The sequence below is a fragment of the Salmo trutta genome, chromosome 21, assembly GCF_901001165.1.
Source record: "Salmo trutta chromosome 21, fSalTru1.1, whole genome shotgun sequence".
Classification (NCBI taxonomy): domain Eukaryota; kingdom Metazoa; phylum Chordata; class Actinopteri; order Salmoniformes; family Salmonidae; genus Salmo; species Salmo trutta.
Genome location: NC_042977.1, coordinates 12,934,687 through 12,955,210, shown reverse-complemented (window position 1 = coordinate 12,955,210; position 20,524 = coordinate 12,934,687). Strand labels below are relative to the sequence as shown.

The window sequence follows — 20,524 nt, the reverse complement described above, 5'->3', positions numbered from 1 at the left end:
TAGTGGAAAAGTGAAACTAATAGCACTTATTGTTGATCCACCTTATTTCATAAACACTGCATTGGGTAGTCTTAGATCGGTTGTCTCTAAAGAGTGTGAAGGCTTCTCCCGAGGATTTTTTAACAAGGTTGTGGCGCCGCTAAGTACGGCCGAGGGGGGCAGAGATTTTTGCGTGTTTGAAAACCTGTATCTGCCATTTTCTGCAATCCAGAGCAAACAATGTGCTATATATATATATATATATGGCACATTGTTTGAGAGGCATTGTAATCTAGAGCAATGATTATATATAAATAAATAATCATTGCTCTAGATTACAATGCCTCTCTTATATTCTTTGGGCAGAGCCCAAGAGTAGATTGGGTAAGGTTTGACAGCCTAAACCAGGGATCATTTTATTTTTTATCATGAGTGGATGGTGGGGAGCCGGAACAATTTGTATTGCAATTTGACTGCAAGAAGCCTGGACAGATATAATGTTGGACTCAAACGAAGTGATTTCAAACCTTGCTTATCTTTTTGTATATGATCACGTGTTTCTTTATTATGTATGGGAATACTTGTACAGATTTCCAAAATGTAAAATCAATTGGAGCTTATATCCTGGTGTCTTACGTCCAACAATGAAAATGCTAAAAAAAAAAAATGTTAAATGTGTTGCTCAGAACTTGGGGGGGGGGGATAAAACACACCAGGTGGGGAACCCTGTCCTAAGCCATTTCTCACAGCCAGACAACCTATTTGCACACAACACTGACTCCTTCATCCTCAACTCCCTTTTCCTCCTCTGCATCTGTCCTGTAGGTGATGTGCCATGTGATTGACTGAGAACCACCATGAAGCCCTCACACAAGCTGCGGTTTGTCCTGTGCCCCATGCTGGTCCTGGGCTTCATCTACTACTACTCTGGGAAGCTACACCTGCCTGTATGGGGCCAGAAGCCACGTGAGTTACACTAGACAGCCTACGCCTCTCTCCAATCATCCATCCATTCGCCTGTCTATTTGCTAGACTGCTGGTCTGCCTCTTTTTCAATTGACTTGCTTTTCAGTCTGTTGATTTACCTGTCTTTGTGTGTCTGTCTCCTTGTCGGTCAAGCTACTGTCTCTCTGACTGTCAACCTGTGTGCTTGTCAGTCAGTCCATTGTTCACGGATGGTCTCGTCTGTCAGTTTGTGTGTCAAGTCTTCCTCACTTCCTGTTGCCGTTTCGGACCACAAGCGTATGTCTCGATTAGCCCGCTAGTCCCATCAGTCAATGCCTCCCCCGGTCCCCATGGGAGAGCTTAATTAGAGTTGATGTACAGCCGCTCAGACTCCCTGTCTGACTTCCTGCTACTAGAGAGGATTGCAATAGACCATGCAAGACAGGTCTAGCTGTTAGCTATATACTGTACATGTATTACTATTCCATAGGTAGCCCATTTCTCTCATCCATTTCCTGTAGTTGACGAGGACTACATTTCCACCTGGACGGTACTTCTACAGCAGGGTTTCCTAACTGGCGGCCCGCGGGTTTTTTTTATTTTTTATTACTGAGCAAAAAAAACATTTACAATTTTATTGTTAGACATAAGACTAAGAACACCAGGAAATCATCTCCAAGTGATTTTAATTTTGTAAATCTGTTTACAAATGTAAGCAAGGTTGGATATGTTTGTTTTAGCCTTCCCTGTAGCTCAGTTGGTAGAGCATGGTGTTTGCAACACCAGGGTTGTGGGTTCGATTCCCACGGGGGGCCAGCACAGGAAAAAAAAAAAAAAAAAATGTATGAAATTGTGTGAAATGTATGCATTCACTACTGTAAGTTGCTCTGGATAAGAGCGTCTGCGAAATTACTAAAATGTAAATGTAATGTAAAATGTTTTATGCAAATATTATATCTGTTTGGGTTTCTTGCGGTCAATTTGCCATTGACAAATTATTTGTAATCATGTTCCGACCATCCGCTGTGGTCAGCGCCCGAATCCACCTGGCATTTTTGGATATTGGCTGGTTATGAATCAGGGTGATGGAGAGGGTTACGTAACGGTGGAAAATCTGAAACCTGACAGGGCGTAGATGGTGGTGTGATGTTTCACTAGTGCGGGTCCCTGAAACTGTTATTTGTAACCAGTAGAGAGGGCTAAAAGATTTCCAATTAACATGCCGTGGAAATATTTGAACTGGCAGGTGGAGGTGTGTTTCATATCAGCAGGGAACACTGTATTTGTGCTTCTCAGTGGAAAAAGTTTTTATTTTGTGCTTTAGACTATGGTTGCCTCTGAGAAACATGTAGCCGGAGACGTTGTGTTGATGGAAGCTTGAGGGGCTACAAGAATATCAGTTTGACACTTCAAGTTTTGGGGTCTTGTCCACCGGAGGGTACAGTAACAGCACAGTGAGACAAGGCGTCTGACGGGACGGCTAGCTTTTGGATGCCATCCTAAGTATCGGACTTCCTCAAGTTATCGCCGCGGCTCCAATAACTTGTCTTACTCTTTTGTCGTGTCTTTGGCTATGCCGGATTAAGTGATATGACATGCTAACTTATAAAATTATTTCTCTAATTAATATTACCTGATTAAGCTAATCATGTAAATGTAATTAACTAGAAAGTCGGGGCACCACAGAAGAACGTTTATAGAGCTGTTATCTTCTGAATAAACTCTTAAAATACTTAGTAATATTTTACATCGATAGCAGTCAATCTTATCTTATTTTCAATCTCATCATGAAAGTTATAAATTCTTGGTTATCTTCACGAACCCTGGCTAACAAGTTGAATCAGCAATACAAAATTGGGTTTAATTATTTATTTACTAAATACCTAACTAATCACACAGAATTACAAATACACAGAATTCATATGATGTCATACAGAAAACGTCCTGGTGGACTGAGCCTGTATCATGGCTGGTTACACAAAGGAAAAGGGGGTTGGGCTTGAATGAAAGAGCGGGAAGATTTAGGAACACAGAAACAGCAGCTATGCTATCGTAAATACATTATCTTATGCATTCTAAATTACCGCCCATTTGGAAAAGGAAAATGCAATAAATATTTACTCTGAGCTGCGCTTCGGTAGATTGGTCGTAGATGCTGGCCGTGGTTGGCCAACAGATCTTCCTGTTGTGTAGTGGAAGAATGTCAATGGTGGTGGTATCTTCGTCTGGTTGTTAGACTGGATCCGTCGTCCGTCCTTTCCTAGCCCACGTTAGCAGCGGCTAACTCAACGGCTAGGAAGTATCACTTCACTTCTGTAGTGAATAAGCTCAAAGTTCATACCAGTTCATACCATAGCTCACGCCGAGGTTGGCTTAGTTCTGTTCTTGATATGTGTCTGTCCTTATGACGTAGAGGCTGCAGTCCTCCCGTACTGGAACCCTGAATGTCTTTTCGTCAAAGACTTATATAGTGGAGAGGGGGAAAGGAGGCGTTTCATCGTTTATAACCCCATGTCTCTTCACAGGGTTGGCCACTGATCGGCAGGGCACTTTCCCTATGAAAACCCAATTCTCTCATTTGGAAGCTAAAATTACATTTAATCTCCTAACAAACAATTTCAATATCAAACATTTCAATTGCATAACAATTCCATGTGACTCTGATAACTAGAGGGTGTATACTTTCTCCGGTACAGTTTATATCGTCCTGCCATCAATCATAATGTCTCAGATAACAATGAACTGACATACATACTCATTACGTTATCAAGCATATTTCCAACTGGTTTTATTAACAAAAGATGGTTCCTTTCCCTATTTGTTTGATGTTCCCAGACTCTCTATATTTAACACAGGCTATTCCAGTCCTTCAGTAGGGTCAGAGAGAGGGGGGAAGGGAGAAGGTATTTATGGGGGGGTCATAAACCTTACCCACAGGCCAACGTCATGACACTTTGAATACTCCTCCCATTTAAATTAGTAATACAAATTGGAATTTTAGATTGGTGTGCTCCTTGAAAAACTTATTTGAGTCTTTCATTTTACTCCTTTGAAGTTGTATTTTTTTGTCATTCGAGTTATTCGAAAATGATGAATTAGTTATTTGAAATATATTCAGAAATGATTTATGCGGGTTCTGAAGTCACTGTTTCCAATTATATTTCTCACAACACCAAGATGACATATTTATTCCAGAAAAATACTATTTGGGAGTTGGCGCTTTTTGCACGCTGCTGCCAGATGTTGAGGTCCTGATGTTTTGTTTGTCCAAGAGTACAGGTAGCATGTTGACAAGTCCCTTTTGTGTGCTCTCCCAAACTCTGACCTTGTGATCTGTTATTTCACCAGAGAGAATCAAACAGGATAATCCCTGTTCTACACTTTTGAGGTATTCTACTCTGGGAGTCTTTGAGTCACCGTTCAAGGTGCATACCTTTTTAACTACTGTTATGTAAATATATATCCTTACAGTGAATAGGCTACATTTTATTTTGGCGTTTTACAATGTAGGCCTAACACTAAACTGGTGTGTCACAAACCCTGAAATGGTCAACCGAGCAGGTAGGCTATAGGGCTGAGTCCTCATGTTTGAACCCTGATTTGAAGGCTTTTTTGGCTTTTGATATGACCTACCTGACCCCTTGAACTTCAAACAAGTTCATATGAATGTTTTCATTCCCACTGTGGCAACTCGAGAGGATGTTTGACACTTCTGAAGTTGCCGTGACAAGACCCCTGTGTGCATCGCCTTACACCGTCAATATTTAGGGTCCCCGGTTTCCCTCTCTGATTTCATTACTCTCAAGGATTAGAGCAATGATGCCCACATTGCCCATATACTACACTTGGTTATAGTGTCAGGAGACTGAGCCCCCTCTCCCAAGTCCAATTGCACGTCACTGACTAAGGGGTCTTTATTCATCTCTCATAAAGATGCCTTGGCTGGATTTGAGTGAGTGCTTCAGTTTGACAGTCCGTCTGTATCCGTTTTAATATCAGAGCCTCTCGAGGCCTTTAAGTGGTCCTCCACTACAGTCAAATTTAATTAACTGTGACAGCCGGAAACGGCTTGACGGTGTGCAGTAGGAAGTGAGAGTATTAGCCCCCGTTGACTTATGTATGATTAAGTCTTAGTCAGCATTGGAGAAGAGGACATCTTGACATGTTATCGTTTCTCCCAGCCCTCATCGTTTCTGTCTGCCACCCTCGGCACTGTCACGCAGGTGTGACTCAACTGTGAAAGACCACACCTGTGTTTGGCGTATAACCAATTAGTGGTTTGCGTCGACGACAATCTATGCAGCACATTAGCCACCTATGGTTTTATAGACGGCTTTTGTTCTTTCTACACAGCTAGGTTTTTATCTAGGCAAGGCAGCAAGCACGCTTGGCTATATGGTTACAATTAGTTCAGCTCCTAATTGGGAATTGTATTTGTTAACACGGACTTGTTGTACCATTTGAGAGAGAGTTTGGTTAAAATGCCAGTTTATGGCATAGGTATGTGCATCTTTCCCTTCTATATACATGCTTTCCAATACCGGAACGATATGTTTTAGTTTGAAACAAATCGATGCGATATGAGGATTTGTTGCATAAACACATTCATTTCCCATTCTAAATTCAAATCTGCTGCTGATGGAGCTCATGAGCTGGGCCTCTGAGCTGGATTTGTCTGAGCTGACTTCTCTCTCTCACTCACAGAGAGAGAAAATTATGTTTGTCTATGGTATGTACTATGTAGAAGCCTGATTTGAGCCATAAATCAGACTAGGCATCTACCACGCCACTATCAGATTAGGGGACGCAGTAATGTTCCCTCGACCCAAGGTTCTGAAATCCCATCACCCACTAATTAACTTGTCATTTTTGCCAATTTAATTGTTAGCGGTTTGCAGTAACAGATTTAGTTGGAAACGATGATGCATCTTCAACTATCATTCTGAAGACTAAGATGCCTAGTTTATGGCACAGTGTTTTATTTTAAATACGTTTGATCTTTTTTCCTGAATTGTGTACATTTTCACATCAGATTCTTATTACCCAAATGTTTCCAGATTAAATTCTCTGGTAATTTTATCCAATTTTGCATTTAGTTTTTTTTTGTTGTTGAATAAAACACTGTTACTGTTGTTTGTCCATAAACCATAATGTTATGCTACTTGAAGTTTACATTAAATTATAATATTTATTACATAAAAACATTGTCTATGGACATGTTTCTCATTACCGTCATAGCTGTAAAAACTAAATTTTTTAAATAAAGTTGTAGTCACCCTGGGATGCCGGGCTATCTACTTAGAATATTGCAAAATGTGCTTTCACCAAAAAGCTATTTTAAAATCAGACATATCGAGTGCATAGAGGAGTTCTGTATCTATAATTCTTAAAATAATTGTTATGCTTTTTGTGAACGTTTATCGTGAGTAATTTAGTAAATTGTTAGTAAATTCGCCGGAAGTTTGCGGGGGGAATGCTAGTTCTGAACGTCACATGCTAATGTAAAAAGCTGGTTTTTGATATAAATATGAACTTGATTGAACAAAACATGCATGTATTGTATAACATAATGTCCTAGGTGTGTCATCTGATGAAGATCATCAAAGGTTAGTGCTGCATTTAGCTGTCTTCTGGGTTTTTGTGACATTATATGCTAGCTTGAAAAATGGGTGTCTGATTGTTTCTGTCTGCGTACTCTGCTGACATAATCTAATGTTTTGCTTTCGTTGTAAAGCCTTTTTGAAATCGGACAGTGTGGTTAGATTAACGAGAGTCTTGTCTTTAAAATGCTGTAAAATAGTCATGTTTGAGAAATTGAAGTAATAGCATTTCTAAGGTATTTGAATAACGCGCCACAGGATTCCACTGGCTGTTACGTAGGTGGGACGATTTGGTGCCACCTACCCTAGAGAGGTTAACACATTTAATTGTCTCTCCCATTTTGATTGTATATTTTTTTTTTAAGAATGTTTTTCTGATCTTCCCTGTTTGTTTTTCTCCCCCTTTTGGTTTGGTCCCTGTCTTTTAGGTTTGGAGTGGGTTTTTATTTTGTTTGCCTGTTCTTGGGAAAATGTAGTGGTTGCTCATGGTGGATATCTTTTAGGTCCCAGTTGTTGCTAGTCAACTTTCAGAGGACACCCCCATGTGAGTGTCTTTCAGAACACCTCCTAGAACCCCACTGTTAGTTCCCCCTTCTGTTTGAGTGACAATTTTTGGTTTCTTGCTGGGGGACGTAACAGTAAGCAACTTCAGTGTAGGTTTGGCTTTGGGGTTATTGTCCTGCTGAAATTCATCTCCCAGTGTCTGGTGGAAAGCACGCTGAACCAGGTTTTCCTCTAGGATTTGCCTGTGCTTAGCTCCATTCCGTTTCTTTTTTTTTATCCTGGAAAAACTCCCCAGTCCTTAATGATTACGAACTTACCCATAACCTGTTTAGGACACAAACTGAATTGCTTCACCAATTTTTTTGCATTATTACTTTAGTGCTTTGTTGCACACAGGATGCCCGTTTTTTTGAATATTTTTATACTGTACATGCTTTCTTTTTTTCACTATTTTAATTAGGTTATAATTGGGGAATAACTACAATGTTGATCCATTCTGTTTTCTCCTCTCAGCCATTAAAATCTAAAGTCCGCATTGGCCTCATGGTGAAATCTCTGAGCGGTTTCCTTCCTCTCCGGCAACTTAGTTAGGAAGGTTGCCTATATCTTTGTAGTGATGGGGGGGATTGATACACTATCCAAAGTGTAATTAATAACTGCACCATGCTCAATGTCTGTATAATAAAAATAAAAAAAAGTGCCCTTTGAGAGGCATTGGTAAACCTCCTCGGTCTGTGGTTAAATCTGTTTGAAATTCACTGCTCGACTGAGGGACCAGTGGGCTACAGAGATGTAGTTATTCAAAAATCATTATTATTGCACAGAGTCCATGCAACTTACTTTGTGACTTGTTAAGCAAATGTTTTACTCTCGATCCTATTTAGGCTTGCGTAGGAGTTGAATACTTTTTGACTCAAGACATTTCAGACTTCATTTTTTAAAATTAATTTGCAAAAAAAATAAAAAATAAATAACATTCCACTGACATTATGGGGTATTGTGTTTTGTCACTGACCTAAACATCTACATTTAATCAATTTTAAACTCAGGCTGTAACACAACAAAATGTGGAAAAAGTCAAGGGGTGTGAATACTTTTTGTTGGCACTGTATAAAGGGAATTGCGGATTCTTAACGTTTCAATAAATAGATTTATTTTTTTGACCGATGCATGGTTAATTTGGTTCGGTTTGGGGTCTGCGGACCGATGCATCTTAAACATTTGAATTGCGTACCGGTGAATCGTTACATCCCTAGTATGGCTGTTTTTGGTGCAGTCTCCACTTAAATACTAGGCTAGTACCAAACAAAACCCAGGGTTTGCCTGCCTAGAATAGCCATGCCTCCTGCTTTGCTTTAATGATCAAACAGAATACAATTCATGACTCCCGTCTCATTGTTCAGCAGAGGTCTGTTGGTTGTGCTTAATCATCAGCAGTTGAATAAAAGAACACGACAGCTGTCCTCTGCTTATTTTGATAGAGGAATATTTTGTTGCTTGTGAAGACATGGGATGGTTCTGTTTGAACCTGATCCTCGGTATGCAAGAGTTCGCCATATTTATCTCTTTGAAATATAAATTAAAAAGACAAATCTGTAAGGGGAAGTGGAAAGGCAATGTGGACCTGTTGCCAACTGCTAAAGATGACAAACCCTCATAAACAGGGCAGGGGGATTCAAAGGTCAGGGTTGGTCCGCAGTTAATTAAGTTAAACAGTTTTACATGGCCTGATAGGCAATGGTTACATTTATAAGCCCTCTGTAATGGGCCAGTCCAACCTGCCTGAAAGTCACATGGACTTTAGGAGTAGTCTCCTCTGTCTTGAGAATATTTTGTAGGGCAAAAAAAACAATATGGTCACTTTGAGCCCAAGCTGTGTGTGGCTGTGTCTCTGTTCATTTGTTTTCTATCCGTCTCTGTGCTTGTTTATCTGCTCTGTCTCCCAGGCCTACTCTTCCTTTTCCTGTCGAGCCCTCTTGGTCTCAGTTGCTCCAACAGCTCACTGGCGATGGCACGAGTGAGCTGCCATTCTGGCTCCTCTGATGTCCTCTAACCCATTTTATTTGCAGAGATTGATTCTGAGCCCACTATAATATTCCAGTCTAAAGGTCAAAGCACCACAGGTAGAGGCGCTAGCCCTCTTTCATTGGATGACAGTGGGAAAGTGGCGCAACCGGGATGCTTAGGGGCTCACGTTGGAACATCAACAACTCTCTGCTAACACTACAACAAAAGCCTTGTGTTTTTCTGAAGAGAATGTACTCATTCACTCTTTACTGTGGTCTTTGCGTTCAGAAACCACAATAACAAACACTAAAATAACCGGGAAGGTGCATTTCATATATATATATATATATATACACACACACTACCGTTCAAAAGTTTGGGGTCACTTAGAAATGTCTTTGTTTTGGAAGAAAAGCAATTTTTTTTGTCCATTTTTAAAATAACATCAAATTGGTCAGAAATACAGTGTAGACATTGATAATGTTGTAAATGACTATTGTAGCTGGAAACGGCTGATTTTTAATGGAATATCTACATAGGCGTACAGAGACGCATTATCAGTAACCATCACTCCTGTGTTCCAATGGCACGTTGTGTTAGCTAATCCAAGTTTATAATTTTAAAAGGCTAATTGATCATTAGAAAACCCTTTTGCAATTATGTTAGCACAGCTGAAAACTGTTGTCCTGATTACAGAAGCAATAAAACAGGCCTTCTTTACACTAGTTGAGTATCTGGAGCATCAGCATTTGTGGGTTCGATTTACAGGCTCAAAATGGCCAGAAACAAAGACCTTTCTCTGTTCTGAGAAATGAAGGCTATTCCATGCGAGAAATTGCCCAGAAACTGAAGATCTCGTACAGGCTGTGTTCTACTCCCTTCACAGGACAGAGCAAACTGTGCTTTTCTTTAAAAAACAAGGACATTTCTAAGTGACCTCAAACGTTTCAAAGGTTGTGTATATATAAAAACTTTGGGTACTAATGTCACTAACCTCTCCTCCTCCTCCTCCTTCCTCCTTGGCTGCGGACACTGTTTGCCATGGTAACCCCCACCGACTGGGTCTATCTGACCCTCTTGTGTTTCAGAGTTGGAAGCGGACATTGGTCTCACCGTGGGACAAATAGTAGGCTCAGGTACAAACCTTTCCCCCCTTTCCTCTCACCCCTCTTCAACAATACACTTCCAAGTGCCTCCTGAAAAGCATATTATACCTCAGCAGCCATGTTTGGGGGGGATTCCTCATCTCTAAAAAGTTCACACTTCTTTTGTTTCGTGCCAATAGAGCTTCTCTGCAGTCGACATCATCCCAATTAGAAAGTAAAATGCTTACATGGAACATGTCGTGGTATTGAAAGGCAAGCAGGGGAAGATGAAACGATCAGTAAATCTGGTCTTTGATAGACGGTATTACAGAGTAGGACAGTTTTTCATTTGATAGTTGCTGCTCATCGTTATTGGACTGTGTCGCCTCCCAACATCGTGCATGGCCAGACTCCCTGCAGGGCTCTGTGTCGCTGCCCACTGTTTTTACAAAGGCCCCACACTTGGCACCCTTTTCTCTGGAAAGGGCTACTGGACATGCTCCCAAACTGTTTTTGAAAGGCGTCCTATTGAGATGGGATGGCGAGCGAGAAATTTGTTTTACAGGCAAATGTGGCACCATCTCTCTCCAACCTTTTGAACCCAGTCAACAACCACGTTTACCCTAGACATTGGATGGACCGCAGACACGGGTGAGTGGGTGAGTTTCAGCCGGCCGGATCCAAAAAGAGCACAACTGAGCTGCACGTAGACTCCTCTCGACTTTGACCACATATCCCCAAACCCAATGTGGATGGAGCAAATAAAGCACAGCTCAATTATTCATGTCGCTTGTATTAAATATGATTCAACAGCGCCCTCTGTTGATCACCAGAATAGTGCCTCTGAATCAGTCATGGAAAAGGGGCATAAAGTAAAGGTTAGGGGGCAACACAGAGTCTGAAGGCATCTGGCGCTTGGTGGTTTCAGTGGCCAAGGTTTGTGCTGTACAGGCAGGGTCCCGCTGCTTTCTCCGCTCAGCTCAGGCTACAACGCGCTTCCTTCCACTGACAAACACTCATAGCCGCTACATTAAAACCCATGGCCCCATCCACCCGTTCCTCTCTCTCTTTCTCTCCTCTAGCATCCCTCTGAAGGCGTAGCACAACCACAGGAGTGGTGAGAACTGCTTCCCTTTCGCCCTTTTCTCCCCAATTGCTAATTGTATTGTTTTGATGAGGTGTCATTTATGTAACAGGCATGTTTTTGAAATGGCTGTCCTTTCATGTTTATTGCATCACAGATATAGCCTATAGTATTTACTGACTTCATTAGAAGATGCTGTTCAGTTGTAAGTAATGGTAAAGATATGGATAATTGAGGAACAGTGTAGCTTTTAGAGATTCACTAGTAATGTACTGTAAGTCTTTGCTGTATTTCAGAAACATGGCAAAATGTCAATACTTCAGTAACAGTTGGTTCCAGAGACCTGGGGCATTCTGTTGACCTAACGGTTTGACAGAATGACATATAAACTAAGTCAGCATGCCTCGTAGATTGCCGTCATGCCGAGTCACGTCCAGGTCACAATGATGGATACATGTGTACACAAACGGACTGAAGTGGAATTCAAATAACTGTCTTGCGGAATTAATTTCCATGTTGAAGGACACGCTATTACTAAGCTGTTAACAGTTTTCTCTTGTCTCAGGGAAAAACAGCAGGTAGATCTTTTTAAAGGCACATTTGGCTTGTGCTTCTTTCCCCCTCTACTGAAAAAGCCTAAACGCCGACTACGCTTGAAACGGCACCTATGGACCGACCCCACACGATCCTCCATAGGTGAAACACAACTGCTGTTTTTAACTTATCATTTGGACTTGAACCTCGGCGGGGATGTTTTTGGCTGGCTTTCCTTAACGCCCCCGCTTGTTTGACCGGCCGCAAAAAAAACTCTCTCTAATCCTAATGCTTTCAACCAAGTGTTTTGCTTTTGTTTCTTTTCTTTATGAAAATGCACAGGCTGTTTACTTGGCGAGAGATGTACAACTACATTCAACATGAGGATGGATGATCTCTCTGTCTCCCGTGTATGGGACGAGTCCTAGTTCACAAGCCATTTTGACTCCTGTATGTTCATTTCAGTTTTCTCTCTTTCTAGTGTTTGATAAGCAGGGCTTTCTGCTGAAGCTGGATGGACAGTTGTAAGTAAAATGACTTTTTTGGGAAAGTACAATTTTATCATTTTAAACCAATAGGGTTTGGTTACTCATCTCCAATTGATTGTTGTAGCTGGTTGTCCGAGGCAATTTTTTTTAGGAATGGGCTTAGCTATAACCAAGACGTCTCCCCTCATAAGAATGGGCTGTATTCAGTTTGAACAAAAACAAATCAGAAACTGAACTGGAGATGGTGTCCTGAATATTAGATGTATTCTTAGATAGACTCTGAGTCTTAGATGACACGTAGCCCAATAGATGAAATCAATGGGATAATTAATCAAATGTGACATTGAACTTGTGACTTATTAATCTCACATCCATCAGTCCATTCAAATAAACATTCATTGGGATTATTTTAGCCAATTTGACACCAAGCAGGTGTGCTGGGTCGAATTGTAATGGCCATATGAATCTCTATATGGCTAATGAGTGTCAAGGTTTGTTTGATGGTTTAAATGGAGGTGTGGGTTCTGGCTTATATGCAAACTTGAGTAATTGTATTTTGTTGGCGTGAGAGCTCATCTATGTATGTGCGTGTGTGTTGCACTCCCACTGTAAACTTTCATAGGAGGCCTCAGTCCCTCGTCCCTTAACTCACATGCCATATTCTCATCACCACTCCGGCCTCCCAGAGGACATATCTGTCCTCACCATACATTCACACTATAAGCACAACTTCAGGACAGGGGTTATGCTGGTTCTTATCTGGGGCTGCTAATACAACTGCCTACAGCAGTGGTCACCAATTCTGATCACTCTCTCTGACCTAGCAAAGATAGCACGTCATCAAGAGACCCCAGTCCTCTCCAGCTACAGGCTGTCCATCCACACCCCTCCTCCACCCTGCCATACCCCCCCATCTTATCAACACTGACTCGGTGTGTGACAGATAGGCCTCCCATAACGCTGGGACCTCCCTCCTTTCCCCCTGTTTATTTGAACTTGTCTCATGCCATATAGCAGGTCATTAATGAGTATGATTGCAGTGAGGAGGAGATTCAAGGGGCTGGCTTGAACTTGAGCTTCTTAGTCCCTACTTTACCTTTTTAAATTGTACAGGACCAGCATAGGGTGGGCTTAAGGGGACATATCAAACTGTTTTTAGTTCTATCTTCCAGGGAGATCTTTGTCTAAATTGGATTATGTGTAGAAGTGCAAACACTGCTTGTTATCAGGTCACGTTGTTCTCAGTCTCATCTAATCCCCTTTATCCTCCCCTCTTGGCGCCACTTACAGGCCAGCGGAGTTGGCGTACAAGTATGGCAACCTCAGCGAAGGAGTTTGCAAGCCGGGCTACGCAGCGGCCAAGATGACCGCCATCTATCCAAAGTGAGCAAACTCCTTCTGTTCTCTCTTCAGGGTTTGATTAAAGTCATTTGGTGCATCTCAAGAGTCTTAAAGAGGCTTCCTCTCCTTGTCTCCACCCCTTTTGTACTTTGCACTGACTTAAAAACTTGGAGTGGCAGGTAGCGTTGGGCCAGTAACCGAAAGGTTGCTAGATCAAATCCCCGAGCTGACAAGGTAGAAATCTGTCGTTCTGCCTCTGAACAAGGCAGTTAACCCACTGTTCCTAGGCCGTCATTGTAAATAAGAATTTGTTCTTAACTGACTTGCCTAGTTAAATAAAGGTTAAACCATTTTTTTAAAAACATGTAAGATGAAGGCAAATTCACAGTAGGCATATGCCATTTTTCAGCTCAGTGCAGATGAAGATGGAGAGATGAGGAAAGGCAGCCACTCTAGACTATTGAGACGCTCCCCTGGAGACGTTATGTCATTACTCCAGCCAGCATGGCCTATGGGGAACAACTCGTAACATAAAAGCCCCACATTTCCACACAATCTTTTAGGTTTCAGTCATGTTTCATTCATTCATTTCCTCACCACAAACTTCATACCATTTCCTCGTCAGCCCTCAGAACACAAAAGCATCTCTGTTGGGAGAGCGTAACCCCTCATCCTACCCCCATTTGAAATGGTTGCCAGCGGTGCCTCAGAGGCTTATTGTCAGAGGGGTACCGACTTCCTGTCCAGGAGGGCATGACTCACTTCCTCCTTCAAACACAATCCGCGGAACACTTGACGGCCCTCCGTGATGTCACTGGGCCTTTGATGCCATCCCTCCACCCTTCTCTCCAGCCATAGGTCATTATTCCATGAGGGCTCATCAGCTATGACCAATAGAGGGACATTTTCCACATAGCAGAAGATTTTCCCAAGGCATTTTACTCAGCTGCTCCTAAATGTGGAAGATGGTGACTCCATCTTAACATACGATGAGGTTGTGTTGATGCTTAGTCTGCGAAAAGATGGCTAATAGTGTCTCATAATGCTCATATTCGCTTAGACCAGCAATGACTGTGACAGCTTTATTAAAGATATCCTGAAATTTCTTGTATTCTGTGTGTTGTTTTACTTTCTGAACAGAAATTACTGGCATTTTTGTGTGGATAATAGATTTTTGTACGGAAACCAAAAGGGGCCGTTTAGGCGTGTTACACAAATAGGCTTATGATTATTATGACTTGAGGGAAAAGGGCTTACTTGGAAGAGGTACGTTGGGAACTGCCCTCCCAACTAGGAGGCTGTGTGTTAACGATGTCTCCCAACCACTTCCTCTAATCAGCCACACATTTTCAGAGTTCCCTTTAACAGAGAGCACCTGCTTGGGACCGCATTGATTACTACCACGTTCACTTCAGTCCCACACAGTTCAATTAGCACTATTAATGGCTTAGAGTGACAGTTGGGTATATCTGTTAGATGTCCTAGAGTTTGAGGTTTGTCATGTGTGATGGGGGAAAGCAAAACGTGATTGGTCGTACATGACATGTACAAACACAGATGCCAAACCGCTTGACTTTTTTTTTTCTCTCAAAAACTGTTATAGCCAGAATTCAAAATTGATTAAATATAATTTTTTCTCACCCATCTACGCATAATACCACACATTTCTTTAACATTCACACCCATGATTCAATACACCTTTGGCAGCGATTGCAGCTGTGAGTCTTTCTGGGTATGTCTCTAAGAGCTTTGCACACCTGGATTGTTTAATATTAGCACATTATTATTTTTAAAATTCTTCCTCTGTCAAGTTGGTTATTGATCATTGCTAGACAACTATTTTCAGGTCTTCCCATAGATTTTCAAGCCGATATAAGTTTAAACTTTAACTTAGCCACTCAGTAACATTCAATGTGGTCTTGATGAGCAACTCCAGTGTATATTTGGCCTTGTTTTAAGTTATTGTTCTGCTGAAAGGCAAATTCATCTCCCAGTGTCCAGTGGAAAGCAGACTGAACCAGGTTTTCCTCTAGAATTTGGCCAGTGCTTAACTCCATTCTGTTTATTTTTTATCTCTCTAGTCCTTAACGATTACAAGCTTACCCATACCACGATGCTGTTACTCAGTAATGAGTTGTATTGGATTTGCCCCAAACATAACTTCTTGTCCTGAATACAAAGTGTCAGTGACACAAAATCTCAATTTAATCAATTTTAAATGTACAACATTTTTTGTTGTTGATGAAAAAGTCATGGGGTGTGAATGCTTTCTAAAGGCACTGTATGTCTGTAAACGGCTACCTCTTCTTGGCCACTTTTCCATGTCAGGCCACTCTCATAGAGGAGTGGCAACCCCAGCTCTGAATGCCAGATCTGAATCCCGTCTTTGGTCTCTCATGGCCAAATTGGTTAATAATGCATGTAAAGATGTAGCCAACATTTTCTTTTTGGCAAATTACATTTTTGGCATAAATTAATTTAGTCTGTAGTAAAAACAACTGATGGTTATTTACTTGGCCAGATCCCTTAACCTCCTGAATTTGAGATCCCTCCCTAATCATCTCCATCCTCCATGTTTGTCCTCTTCCAAAAGGCCCTGCCCAGTGGAATCCAATTTATTTTCAACGCTTCCCCTCCCCTCACGCCAAACTGTTTGTATTGGAGCTCTAAATCAAGTGTTGGCGGTGAACTTGGGCGGCGCGGTTATGAAAATATGGCCCCCAGTGAGAGGAAATGAGCACAATGTGCCTGGGCCTCCTGTTTTGGGAGCACTCTCTCTTTAAGGCAAGCAAACTATCCCCTGTCTGTCCATCCATAGGCTAGGATACTCTTGACAGTTATTTAATGCCCGGCTCGGCCCCTGAAGCCACACGTTAATGAGTCACGGTTTGTTTTGGCAAGGGTCTTTGCCCGTCTGTTTCTGTCAGGTGATGTGTGGAGAGAGAGCCAGACATAACTGTTACTCTTTCTTTCTTGGTGCATCAAGTGCAATTAAGGAGTTTGGATGACGAGGACAAGTGGCTCCTCTTGTAAACCATGTTTGCCCATTGAGTTCAGACACGATTATTTGGATGTGAAGTTTGGTGACCTGATAGCGGTATCGGATTCCTTTGGTGTTAGTAGCCAGCTTGACTGGGTGCACTGTGGGCAGCCAGCTGTAACTAGTGGTTGGTTAAGACAACCCGTGGATGTAGACGCAGCTCCCCTGGGGGTTAGCCTAGTGAAGTCAGCCTGAGTTCCTCCTCCAGATGTTGTTGTGGTTTTGCGTCCCAGGCCTGTGTGAGTTGTAGAGAATGTCTTGTTGCTGTCAGTGTAAACACCACGGGGGCCTTACTGTGTAATCACAGCGAACTAGTAGTCTCACACACTAACACTCGCTCTCACATTGGTCCTCTATGCTGTGTAAGTTTTCATAGGATGCAAAAAGATTTTTCCTTGTAAGTACTTAAAATGGGCTTACAATATAGTATAGAATGTCATGTTTATCCATACACATTTTTATGACTAGAATCACCTAAATCTAATCTCAGATGACTTTTCTACCACAACCACATTTTTCAAAAGAGCTTCTAATCATACAATGAATTTCTCCACAAGAATCACTTCTGACATATAAACCGTCCTAGGACCAGTAATACCCTTGTTTAAACCCCAATCTGCGACCGTGTTGTGAGTACCTTAAGTGCGAGCTGTAAAAGTGGAGCGTTGGAGGCGCGGGCTTGTTAAACGAGGACACTGGTTCTTTCCCCAGCGAGACAGCGGGTCATAAAAACAGACATCCATCGTCCGGCCACACTTCCAGAAGCAGCACGTACAGCCCGGGTCTGAGGCCTGACCAGGGGAAGTGGCTCTTTTTTGATTTAAAAGGAGTGCTTTATCAAATAGTGGTTGGCGTTGGAGCACTTTGTTCGTGCGCCGGCTGTTTCTGCAAACATTTACCAATCAACACTGCCTACTTCAGTAAGACATTTCCTTGAAACATCCCTTCCCAAATCGTCTGGGACAGATTAACACTGACATCAATACATCGCCAGGACACGTATACCCAGACTGTGTATACGTGGTTTCGGCCTTTTCCTGGGAAGAAACATTGTCGATAAGAGTACATGTAGCAGACTTGTTCTCTATTTTTCCCTTCTTCCTTGAGTCAACCCATTTTGCACCCTGTGTGCACGGGATGGGTTCGGTGAACGGGGGAGTGGAGAAGTGGGATGACGCGGTTAGATTGAGTGGAACAAGCGTCTCCTCTTACGGCCCAGTGTCTTTAACTCCTGGCGGGGAATTAACACCAGAGCCCTAGGGTCACGGTAGAGTTAAGTGGGGGCCACGGGTTTCTTAGGGAGGAAGAAACGCTTTTAGAAAAACTGTCAGCTTCTAAGTTAGTGTCCAGAGAGACATCAGGGTTGTGCACCCCCAGACCCACGTACTCTGCTTGATAACTCACTCACCTGTGTATTGGGTTATCAGGTAAACTCTGTTGCTCATTGGCAAGTCTCAATTCAACTTGATGAACACAGCAATCGATCTATGGTGAATCTCTCACTGAACATTATCTGGAGCAGGAAAGGGCTCACTGTTGAACTCTGCATCTAGAAATGAGAGGACATCGCAACACAGTAGGCCTATTTTGGTTAACTTGAGTCATGCTGGACTTCTCATGAGTGGACAGACGAACTGTTTTACAAGTTTTATATTATTTCAATTAAATGCAGTCTCAAATGGCCGCCTGGCCCTTTTTAATAGCCGGGCACACATTTCAGCAAATAAACAAGTTTTCAAATAAATGCTGGGTTTAAAATAATTATTGACGAGGTTACAATGGACACAGCTCTGATATTCCCACAGTCATGTCCATTAAACATGTATTTTTTGATTCTGTCATTGTTGCTAGCCGTTGCGTCCCCCGTCCCTAATCATTTTTTTTCCATGGTGCTGAAGCGCAAAATCAGGTGTATGATATGCAGCCTAGTCTTTGCACATCTGATCTGCGATGGATTTGTTGTTATGTTTATACAAGTTATACGGGTCACAATAAATATTGTGGTAGTCTTTTCAACATTTTATTGAGCAAAAGCTGTGTGCATTTTAAGTAAATAGACGCAAGACTCAAATAGGAGCACGTCTCTAATAAGTGCCGTTTTTCTTCAGCGATTGAAACGCCAGGCTATTTATTGAAGTTTTACAGTAATCTCTCCTGTTTTTCTTTCTACTGTTCTTCTCACAGGTTCATGAAGCCAGCTCCCATGTTTCTCGACCGGAACTTCAGGCGGCTGGCCAAAGTCTGCAATTACTTGCCTCCATTTGGATTCAAAACACAAGGTACGACAAATTGTGTGTATAACGTTAGACAGATTTGATTATCCCATGTATCTCATTGATGGCAATGGATATGTCATTAACTTGTCATGGTGGTTTTGGAACTGTGTATAGATGATGATTTGGGCTGGATATGTAAGCTAAAGAGAAGAGGGTGCCAGAGCTCTACCATCCTTATCACCACGGGCCAGTTAGCGCATCTTCACGCTTGGTGATAGAGCTGGCAGAACATCCCTCCTGGCCTACTTGGGTTGATCTCACGCTGCTCCTGTCATGCTCTCTGATGGTTACACACACTGCCACTGACTGTGCCTTTTTGCCTGGGTTGGGGCAAAGGGTCGAGGGTGAGAATGGGATGCTTGGATATTACAGGACGTTTCTTGCTACAGCAACATCTAGACAGTGAGACAACACTTCAGTTTCTCTGAACTTCTACAAACTTTTCTTTTCTGGCCTTTTCTTCAACACCGATCCTAAAGGTGAAATGTATCAAAATACTTAAGTCTTCATTCTTTCCACTGTTATGGATGAAGACCGTCATGAAAATAAAATTACAATAAAATAAAAAATGATATTGAACAGCTGACTGAATGACCAAAATGCAGGAGCAGCACACATAGAAATAGAGTGAATAGAACAGACTTGGAACTTCTAACCCTGGCAATTTGACTGGCATACGCATACTCATGGGTACAATCCCAATGTCTGCCTGGTATTGTGATGTAATAATTTCCATGGAAATGTAGAATGTTAATTGAAATGATGTTAACAGATGTGGCTCATGCAATGGAATGTACTTTTTTGTAATGTGAGTTGAATCAACAAATCATAGCACATATTTGACTTCCTAATTTGCTCATAGGTCGAACATATATAGGTTAAGACAACGTCGTCACAAATCTGAGGCCAGAGCCGTTGTTAACTGGAATAGCCGGTCCCATTGTTGCAAAGAGTTATGGGATATTAGAATCCCGTTGTCTCAACATAGCTTTGCTTCTATGGGTACACTCGTAATGGCTGCCAGTCCACCCATTATGCCATCATTGACTTGAATGGGGACTCCTGTTTTATTTTTTTGTCAGATTTTATTTTATAAACATTACAAACGACAAAATCATACAAACATCAACTACAACACACCTGCCCAGACCCACTAGCACTCACCTCATCACCAGCGCCCGCATCACTTTCCGCCACATGGCCTGAAACTGCACCATTTTGTTACTCTCCGTAGCCTACGCACTTTCAATATTTAAAAAATGAATCCTTCAATTTTCCCATTTGTTATTGTTGGTGGATTAATTTCCACAGTTTTAGTATTAAAACATTTTTTTTTTTAAGAGAATTGGCAAATCCATCGGGTATCTCACTACACCCCCATATGCCATGTCTTGAAATATGCAGACAGATGGTTTAAAAGTAGGTTTACATTGTAGTATTTCTGACAGCCAACTTTCTAGTGCCGCCCAGAACTTCCGGACTTAATAGCATTCCCAGAAAGCATGGATTATTGAGTCATTCGTTTTACACTTAAGACATTACTCTGCCCTTGTCTATACATTAGCCCATTCTTTTCAATTAATTATATTTCTGTCAGCACATGTGGCCAGAAGAGGGGAGAAAATGTGCCCCCCCAATATG

At 41.8% G+C, this 20,524-nt stretch overlaps 1 protein-coding gene across 6 annotated transcripts in view; it reads left to right on the top strand.

The window, feature by feature from the left end:
* LOC115156716 (CMP-N-acetylneuraminate-beta-1,4-galactoside alpha-2,3-sialyltransferase) overlaps positions 1–20,524 on the top strand; it is a 71,801-nt gene that overhangs the window by 14,949 nt on the left and 36,328 nt on the right. For 3 of the 6 annotated variants that reach the window (XR_003868310.1, XM_029704328.1, XM_029704329.1), the window contains 5 exons: positions 805–945; positions 10,124–10,171; positions 12,220–12,262; positions 13,517–13,609; positions 18,780–18,886. Coding sequence is in view for 5 of the 6 variants with exons in the window: in XM_029704328.1 (XP_029560188.1) it covers positions 837–945; positions 10,124–10,171; positions 12,220–12,262; positions 13,517–13,609; positions 18,780–18,886 (400 nt within the window). In the remaining variant the exon portion in view is untranslated. The remainder of the gene's footprint in view (positions 1–804; positions 946–10,123; positions 10,172–12,219; positions 12,263–13,516; positions 13,610–18,779; positions 18,887–20,524) is intronic. The other 3 variants (XM_029704330.1, XM_029704331.1, XM_029704332.1) reach the window with 3 other exon arrangements.